This window comes from Narcine bancroftii, chromosome 9 (genome assembly GCF_036971445.1).
Source record: "Narcine bancroftii isolate sNarBan1 chromosome 9, sNarBan1.hap1, whole genome shotgun sequence".
NCBI lineage: Eukaryota > Metazoa > Chordata > Chondrichthyes > Torpediniformes > Narcinidae > Narcine > Narcine bancroftii.
Window position 1 is genome coordinate 110,182,121 of NC_091477.1, and position 10,308 is coordinate 110,192,428.

Here is a 10,308-nt window from a genome sequence, read left to right on the forward strand (position 1 = left end):
TACTGCTGCATGAAAAAAAGCTGATATTTACAGTCTGTCTGTGGGGGTCATTGTAGACATGCAAGTTACAAGCTCATAAACAATAGACTCAGTTTAAAAGAAAATATTACTCAGATACTTAATCTTTTTATAAGAGTATTTAAGTTAAGTTAGCTGAAACAATTTCACTAAAGTTGAAGGAATAGAAATAAACATTGCCACCCAGAATGAGCAGGCATTGTCTAAAGACTAAGGAAATGGAGGAGTGGGTGGAATCAAGAAAGTAAGGGAGGAACCTGAGCAGAAAAATATAAAGAAGAGGAGACTGCTGGATTAAGATGTTGTCACTAAATAGGGGAATCACAAACAGAAAGGAAAATTAATGAAGTCAAAAACCAAGCATGGGGGAACTCAGAAGGTCAAGAGGCATCTGTGCGTGTGTTGCGGAGTGGGGGTGGGGGCTGGGGGGGGGGAAGGAGAGTGAATTGTAATTTATGATTACAATTGTAATTGTAATTTCGGCCCAATACCCTGAAACATTCAGGGTATTGTACATTCTCTCCGTGTCTGCGTGGGTTTCCTTTAAGTGCTTTGATTGTCTCCAATCTTTCAAAAAAAATGTAAGGGGATTGTAGGTTAATTGGTGTATTTGGAAAGCATGGGGGTCATGGGCCTGAAGGATCCGTTGCCATGCTGCAAGTCTAAATTTAAAAAGCAAAACAAAATAATAGGTTAATGTACAATACAATGGTTCAGAAAGTAGATCTGTTACGCCAAGATTCCAGCTCAATCCTGACCTCCACGTTGCCTTTATGGAGTTTTCACCTTCTTCAAGTGTCCACATCGGCTTCCTCTGGGTTGCTGGATGGTAGGTTAATGGTTATTGGGCGTGGGTTAAAGGAGAATCAGTTTGGAGATGATGAGCACATGAGAGATAATGAACTATAAGGAGGAATGGATTGATAGGGTTGCTCTGAGAACCAGTATTGACACGACGGGTCATCACTGTTGTGGAGAATATACAGTATGTGAAAGAGAAGCTAAGAATGAGGGGAGTAAAGTCTTGAGAAGACGAGATTTAAGTGCAGGTAAATTTTCAGGCCGAAGAAGCATCAGAAGGACTTTAACTTTTAAACATCATGCCTACGAGATTTTAAAAAAAGAAGCAATCTGTAAAATCATAGATTTAGTCATCTAAAATCCCAAACTCAGTTACAATTGTACATTAGTAAAACACAAAACGTCTGCAGAAACTGTGATTGAAGCAAAAACTCAATGCTGGAGAAACCCAGCCCCTCATGATATACCTTGATGAAGGGCTCAAGCCCGAAATGTTAGTTATGCATCAAGATAAAGCACATTGTTTGACCTGCTGAGTTTCTCCGGCATTGTGTTTTAACCATTATACATTAACTGTATTTTGTTAAATCTCAAAGGCCCAAGTGAACTAAGTGAAGGTTCATCAGGAAAGTCACTAAGTTCTTTTTTTTTAAAAAAATAAACAGCTTGAATGAAACAACTGTATTCAAAGAGACAACGTCAATAAGAAAACTGTGGCCTTAACCAGGGAATTTTGGGTAAGGCTTTCTTCTGCCACCCAGCCATTAAGCTGGTTTTGAAGGTCAACCAACCCCGAAAGATCCCATCCTGTTATCATTTGGGATGGGATCAGAAACAGATGAATGAGGTGCTCTGCATATTTACCACCCAAGACAGCAAAGAAAATGCCCCACTTTAAAAACATTGTTTGGCAGTGTTCTTCATCCAGAATTAATGATGTCACTTTCTTGTGATGAGTCTTATAAAAGTCAACATCTGTTTTCCACAAGTTTCCTCCTCTCCACGTAATAGTTCACAAAGCTCTCTGTGTCATGGCCATAAATTGATCAGTTGCCACCTGATTCATGAAGTTCCTACACTTGTCATGAGCTAGACATTGGAGCTTAACTGCTGAATATCCACACAAGGTAAAAAGCTGTGAGGAACAGGAGGGAGTGGGGTCACTTCCTTGTCCTTAGAATGACCTGATGTATGTGAGGAATTGTGGAGTAAATATTTCCACTTGCTTCCACCAATTTTAATGCTGCTTTGGTATTAACCCATTCAGCCACCATCTGTCTGTCCCTTGACCTTTTTTACCGCAAAGATATTTCGTAACGTTCTACATGTTTGGGACCTCTCTGGACATCCCTCTATATTTGCAGGTGTTTGGAGCAAATGCAAGAGGATCAGAAGATGACCAGGTATGAACAGGGTTCGGTGCTCAGTTGCAACCTGACCATTGGCTGCGAACGTGTACGGGACCAGTAAATTTGTCTGAACATGTCTAAAGACACTGGCATCAGGGATGTTGTGGTTTTTCTCAGGAGCCAGATGTGGACAAAGCATTCTGACTGCAGGCATGGCTCTTGACGGCAGCAGTAGGGATAACATCCAACCTAAACTTGTGCAACATTAAGTGCTTCCAGAAATGAGCAGGAGATAGTTACCGAACAAAGCCTCAGGCTGGGGCTACAATATGTGAAGTGGAACCAGTTTGACATACATCCAGTGTGACAGTCTGCATGCATCCATCACATGTATTTATTATTATCTTCCATGTGCATGCTTGAGTCCCGCTTATTATATTTAATATGTTCTATGGCTGCCTGCCATGGTATACACTTGCACTTAGCACGTGCTTGCCATGACATAATGCATGCATTTGGCCTTTGTCTGACTCTCCCCATGGCATGTTGCCCTTTCACTGAGAAACCAGGGTCATATCAATGTGCCCTCAACTCCAGGAAATAATAAATCAGTTGATCAGGTTGGTGGCAAAATGTAACCTTTCTCACCACAATTTGCTGTGAGTGGGGATGGGAAAAATGGATCTAAATTTTTGAACTAATTGGTTAATATGATCAGCAGTTAGAAACTCAGCTAGGGGTTGAGCACACTGGTATATAATCATTAGGTATGTTAGCCGCCTGGTTGGACTGTGAGAATGGGTTTAAAGAGTGTCTTCATGATCAAAGGTAAAGAGACAACGTCAATGTACTTAACACCAGCTTCCTTCGCCTCATGTTAATGGGCTGAGCATCTCAGGAAAAACTATTCAAAAGGAATTAAAAAGAAATCTCTGTTATTAATCTCGGAATCAAAAAGCAGGATTCATGCTTTTGATTCCCTTGTTGTTTTCTTCCCCCTTCTCTTTTACCCAGGCATTGTACCAACAGTGGTTCCACGGAGACAACACAATCCTTGACATGATTGAGAAGAAGCGTAGTTTGTGCAAAGAGATCAAGTCACGCCAGAAGCCAGATAAAGGTCTTTGTAAACAAGACAGCATGCCCATCCTCCCCAGCTGGAAGAAAAACAGTGCAGCAAAGAACGTGAAGCTGACGACATCACCCTGTACAAAACCACAGACTGTTCTCTGGGACACAGCAATCTGACAAAGTCCTCTGTGAAGCATGCTTCCCCCAAGGTTTTCACCTCTGACCATCACAGGCACCTTCCAAGATTTCCGAGATGACTGTTGTTTGACCTTTGACGTCCACATCGGTCTGCCCACCTGGGCCCTTCAATTCTTTCGGCTCAAATGATTCAGTTGCCTTGAGGAGACCATGGTTCACTGTGACTGGAGCCAACATGTCACATGACAGAGGCTGAGCCAATTACCATGCCGATCAACATGGCAGCAACCCAGGTCCTTGCTGCCTTATAGAAGCACTGTTGTGAAATAATATTTAAAAGTAAAATTACTATAACAATAAATAATTAAACAGCTGTGCTGTTATATGAATGGATTTTAATATAACTTTATTGTCAGCTTTTAAGAAATTGTGATCAATCAGAGGCAGGCATAGAAGGAGGTGGTTGGTAGTGGGAGCTCGATACTTGGCCACTAAAGGGGAATCTCTCCTCTGTGCACTTTGTATAACAACATCAGAAGCCTCTTCTTTAACAAGAGGTTTGCACATGTGGGATAGTCTCTGCCTGTTCTACATATTTTGTTCTATGTGCACTTTTTTAAAATTCTGTTTCTAAAGTAAGGGAAGATGGGTTCAGTTCATGGGAGAATGCAGAGATCCACCTCTTTAGTTACTGATCCACAGAACTTCCTTAAAGGGAGTGTCAGTTACTTTCCTATGCAAACACCAGTAGAGTTTGGGATGTTTTGCCATTGCCTACTACACAGCCCCACCCCTCTCTATGGTCTGCGTGAGTTGATACTGAGTTTTTAAAAGGAAAATTTATCAAATGCTCAAAGCACTAGGATGAAAATCTTTTAACACTGAACCACTGAGTTTAGGTTTTAATTTTTGTATATGGACTCAACAATGGGTCTGGGAGAGATTTTCCATGTTTGTGCCCAGGTACAGTAGATCATCTGGGATGCTGGGAATTCAGATCAATCAGAATGCGCACCTACAAAAGGGCCCACTCTCCTTCAGCATTTAAATAAAGGAAATTCAGGCTGATTCTTTCTCAGGTGTCTCTGGTGTGCCTGAGCACAATGGCACAGTTAGTGTGAACGCGGGAAAATCTCCCCTCCCTTGATTAGGATTTGTGCAATGTAATCTCACTAGAGGCTGTTAGTTCAAAACTTGCTGGAAAGCCAACAGGTGAAATTGAAGGCTTTCAATTATTTTTTACTGATGTGTATTGACTTATGATATATCTATATATAAATATATCTATATATATAATTATGATGTTATTGTCTTGTATTCACTTTTCTTGAATTTTAATAGTATAATTGAATATAGTGTGAACTTTATAGTATTTTTGTGTAAATCACACTGTGAATAAAAAGAGAAAAAAAGCACAGTCAAGGCACACCTAAAGATTATCACAGTCGGTGCACGCACCCCAACAAAGATCATAGATTTTACAACAACCCCATCGTGCATAAATCATGTATCAACATAGTGCACGCACTCAACTAAATCCATAAACCTGGCACCAGTCAAAACACAAACATTCTACAATAGTCAAACTGTATTTGGTCAAGTCAAAACATGCAGACCCATCATCTATTATACCATGTATACCCAACATCGTTCATAGTGCCTTTGTCATAGACTCTTTAGACAATAATGATCTTGGTGTACATGCCTAGTATTGTTCATAGTTTATACAGACAGCAAATATCAGATCAAATCCCAATGCAAATAATAATCTACCATTGATGAGGGTCAGAAAATGAGTCCCAACAGCAGCCAGTGATCACATAGACACCACTTTCAATCATTTGTCATATTTAATTCCCAAATATCAATTGAACATATTCCTGTATTGATCATATAATTATGTATTGAGTACCAGTGTAAATCCTAGTATCTTGGTATGAGTTGTTATGTTTCCTAACTTTAATCAAGGTTAGGTCACACACTCCAACTCTAATAGAGTCACGACACACATGCACAATTTAATGAGCCCCAGTATCCTCACTTTGATCATATTCTGCTCATAAATCCAAAATCCCCCCCCAGAGCCACAGTAACTACTGTACGATCACAGCCAGAGCAAACTTAAACATTATTACCAGTACTTAGTGTACTTCAAAAATGGATTACATTCAAATTTCAGTCCTCTGTACATTTACTCCAACAGTGAGGGCAAGTATCCCAAGGTGGATAACAAATAGTGGATGGCAATCTATACATGTATCATTTGTCTGTAGTCACAGAAAAACCTTTATATTAATTAAGCTTTCACCCACATAGCTAGAGTACAATGTCGAGTAATTCTTTTACTGTATAGACATACCTACAGGCAAATATATAACACATAATCAACACAATTAAAGCACATACACAGGTGTGTGCAAATACATACATTGATGTGCAGATGAGCGAGCACACACACAGATATATACACACACACACACACACACACACACAGATGCAGGGTTGGTAGGTTATTTGGGCGCACACACACACACACACACACACACACACACACACACACACACACACACACACACACACACACACACACACACACACACACACACACACACCATGTCCTCCAGTCATTTTAAATATCATTATATCAGTTGTTTTTAGACAAAGTAGACATCTTCAGAAATTTCAATGAAAATGGTGTTTGAAAGAGTATACATACCTGTTCTAATAATTTGATCATTTGTATTGTTGCAATTTCTTGGATAAAGATTGCAGAGAATCCTTCAGTGGCCTACAAATTATTCAGTGTACTGATGCGGTCTGAAATGATTTTCAGTGGTGCAACACATTCATTGCAGCTCAACTGTTTACAAGTAAACCTTACAACATTGAATGTCCTTTCCATTCCTCAGTGATATTCTTAACAACGTTAATAAAGAGACCAGATTGAGAAAAATGTGGTCAGGCCAAGGATTCCTGTGAACTTATAGAATGAATGGATGTGTATGCATTGACTTTCTGCCCCCTCACAATAAATGCATAAATTTGATATTAAACATTTGTCATATTCCTCATGGTGTTTCTTTTCAATATGTATTGGTGAGTAAGGTTGGATGAATTAAACTACAGTTCTGTTTGGAGTAGCAAAGTTAGAGTTCCAGCCTATTGACATATACAGAAAACTCCTGTTTTTCAGAATTCAAGCAATCAGCAAAGGAATTGAGGAAAATAAATAGTAAAAAAATACGTCTTTAAAATTGATGTGCCTCGCCATTAGTTCACCAATCACGCAATACACAATTTCAAGCAACCAGAAAATATACCTATCTGGCATCTACCAGTTCCCATAGGTGCCAGATATCAGGGTTTTACTGGACTGTACTATAATTGAATCTGCACACAAGTTCTCATGCCCAGGTTCACCATGTGCAAGCCCAGGGTACATTGTCTGCAAATAAAGAACACACAGAAGAATGCAGAGAAACACAAGACATCTTACCACTGATAGAAATGTACTAATAGCAGCAATTCACTGAAATTTTTTAAACTACCATATGTGACCCAGGCACAGAAATCCTTCCAGCAACTGCTTTCTCGAGTTAATTTGCAATGGAAATATAATTTTCAGGCGATCATCATGTGTCCCATCTTCTTAAAACTGGTGGAAGAGATCAATTGTAGCCAGTCCTTCCCAAAAGTTGTTTGGACAATTTAACGCGGGCTATGCTCAAAACCATACTTTTTTTTCAAGAGATATTTAGTGGAATCTTGAAGTAATGAATAAGTGGAAGAATACTGGGAAGGCCCATCCCTGTAGCTGCCATTTTACATTGAAATAAGCTCCAAGAGTTGCCGAGGAAGAGAACTTTAATCAGCTGCACTGAGCCTTCTTTCCATACCTTTACTTTGCTCTAGACTTATTAGTTTGGTGCTATCCTTGCTAGCCTTCCATTCTCCAATCATAAACTTCAACTCTTTCAAAGTTTCCCAGCCCATCCCTATCACACACCCTCTCATGATCCACTATCCTTTAAATGCAATATGTTGTACTGTACTTAAATTACTCAGAGTCTGGACAACATTGCATCATTGTGCCTGGAGTTTAAAAAAAAATCTCCGATCAATAATGTGAATTCTGAACTTTTCAAAAGATTGAACATTTGTTGAGTAAGATGATACAGTAATTGAACATTCTAGGCCATAATGAACTGGGAGGCTGGCAACATTCTAAAAGCATTTAGAATATTCAACTACCATTGCAAATTGATATTCATCAATTTTATAAAAGGTAAGAATGATGAAGAGAATGACTGCAGTATCATTATGTGGATATGAGAGGACAGATTAGAAATCTCCAATGTCTCGGAGCAAGTTAATTTGAATGTCTTGAAAAGAATTCAGCAGATACACAGATACTGGTTCCAGAGCCTGAGGCAAAAACCAGCAGAGTCCGATGATCCATTGATTCCATTGATGGTTTTCTTACAAAGAAAAGATTAGTGGACCCATTAGACAGATTTCTAGGGAGATGGGCAAATAGGATGAGCATAGAACTAGCAAGTCTAGAGCAAAGTAAAGGTATGGAAAGAAGGCTCAGTGCAGCTGATTAAAGTTCTCTTCCTTGGCAACTCTTAGAGCTTATTTCAATGTAAAATGGCAGCTACAGGGATGGGCCTTCCCAGTATTCTTCCACTTATTCTTTACTTCAAGATTCCACTAAATATCTCTTTTAAAAAAAAGTATGGTTTTGAGCATAGCCCTCGTTAAATAGTCCAAACAACTTTTGGGAAGGACTGGCTACAATTTGGCTGGCATGGACAAGTGGGGCTGAAGCACCTGCTTCTATGCAATATAATTCTATGACTAACTTATTTGCAGCTCAACACACCAGATATGGAAGATGTCTTGACTGGGATGGAGGAGCTCACACCAGAAACCGACAAGATCAAGAGTTACAACTAGAGAGATATTAGCTACTTGAACTGCCAAACTCTGGAACAGTGCTGGGAAAGGAATTCAGGTAAGTGGTATTAAACTAAGGATGAAATAGTAATTAAAATCAGATGATAGATTTGGCCTGTTGTTGAATACTTAATCAAACTTCTATAGGGTGTACTGTGAGAAGTAAACTGACTGATTTGATTTTGTCATTTGACTGACCCAGAAATGCAAAAGGCTGCAGAAAGTAGCCAACAAAGCCAAGTGCATTGGATCACCCATCCATTGCAGACATCTACGTAAGGCACTATCTCAAGAACTCAGCCATCATCAAAAAGACCTCCATCACTCTAGTCACAAATACTTTCCACTACAATCTTTGGGAAGAATGTACAGAAGCCTGAAGTCCAGCACATGTAGGTTTAATGACTTCACATTCTTGAAACTCTCTTTACCACCTCATGGTAAACCACTCAGAAAAAGACAGATCTGCATACATGTAGCTTGGAGGGTCTTGTGACCTCTCCATCTGGAACCTAGTGGGATTGTGGAGAGTCATGTGGCTGCTGTCTGAAACCAAGTAGGATTGCAGAGTGTCACATGACCTCCCTGGCTGGAGCCTCATCATAAGTCACATTACCTGCCAATCAAGGTTGGACTCTGCACAAATGTCCATTGGCCCCTTTAAATCACTTACTGTCTACCTAGGCTGGACTCCCCTGTTTACTGCACTTTAAATACCCACTGCATACAACAGCCCATTTGCTCCTTGGTCCTGACAACAAACACTGCTCTGCGCCAGGTAGTGAACTGTGGGCAGTGCTGGAGGAGTCGTTGGTAAGGTGTACACTACACTTAGAGTAGGACTATAGTATTGTGTGGGAATATTTAACATTGAGCCGTACCCCCCCAGTGGCACAGTAAACCATAGTGCATGTTGAAGTCCCTGTCTTGTAAGAGTGTGCTAGTTACTGAATATTACAAAGAGAGGGAGTAGGCAGCCACTGGTGTTGGAGATTATTGTATCCAATGCGAATGCTTACATTATTTAGTATCATGTGTTGCTTTGGGTCTTCCTTGTTACAATTTCCCCGTGTGTGTAATAAAGATCATCCTTTGTTTGTTTAGCCTGTGTCTGGACTCATTTCCCTGTGAACCTGATTTAATCTCCTATAACTTTGCAATTTTGAAACATCACATTTTTTTTCTTCTTGCATTACTCTCACTGTGAATACTTATTTACATTTTTTATATTTATTACCTCTGTTCGGTAATTGAATAGATAAATTTTTTTTAGCTGTTTTATTTTAACAAAATACATTGTTTGACTGCAGCAAGTAAGAATTTTGGTGCCTATGTACATTGTACTTGCATGTATGACAATTAATTCATTATCATTAGGTGTCACATACTAGAGAACACGTGTTTAAGTTGGGAGAGGAGATGTGATGTGTGAGGCAAATTGTTTTACAATGTGTGGAGAGTGCCTGGAACAAGCTGCCAGGAGTAATGGTGGGAACTGATACAACAGTAGCTTTTAAACAGCTTCTAGTTTGACACATGAATAGGATTAAAAATTGGAGGGATATCAATCACGAGCAAGCAGTTTGATTTGGATATCCTGGTTGGCCCAGCCATGTGGGCTTAAGGGCCTTTTCCTGTGCTGTACTGATCTATGTTCTATGTTTTATTTCCACTCACATACCACCTTAAACAATATCTATGTACTCCGTGATTACTTAAGATGGCACGAGTGTGGAAAGAAGTTGTTTGAAAACCATTGTTTTAATCATCCCTCATGGACTCGTTATGTGCACCGTTTCAGAACTCCAAAGGAAATGGGCCAATGACAATTTTTCCCAAGCAAAATATTTCCAGTAACAATTGGGTCCAGAGCAGTGGGGCTCGATCTTTTTCTTTCCACTCATGTACCACCTTAATTCTTCTTTCTTTCTTTCTTCTTTGGCTTGGCTTTGCGGACGAAGATTTATGGAGG

At 39.7% G+C, this 10,308-nt stretch overlaps 1 protein-coding gene across 1 annotated transcript in view; it reads left to right on the forward strand.

Annotated features, from left to right (window-relative positions):
- nyap2a (neuronal tyrosine-phosphorylated phosphoinositide-3-kinase adaptor 2a) overlaps nucleotides 1-3,416 on the forward strand; it is a 144,492-nt gene extending 141,076 nt beyond the window's left edge. Inside the window, exon 7 of the mRNA XM_069897881.1 lies at nucleotides 3,183-3,416. Within this exon, the coding sequence (XP_069753982.1) occupies nucleotides 3,183-3,416 (234 nt within the window). The remainder of the gene's footprint in view (nucleotides 1-3,182) is intronic.
- Nucleotides 3,417-10,308: the final 6,892 nt, after the last annotated feature.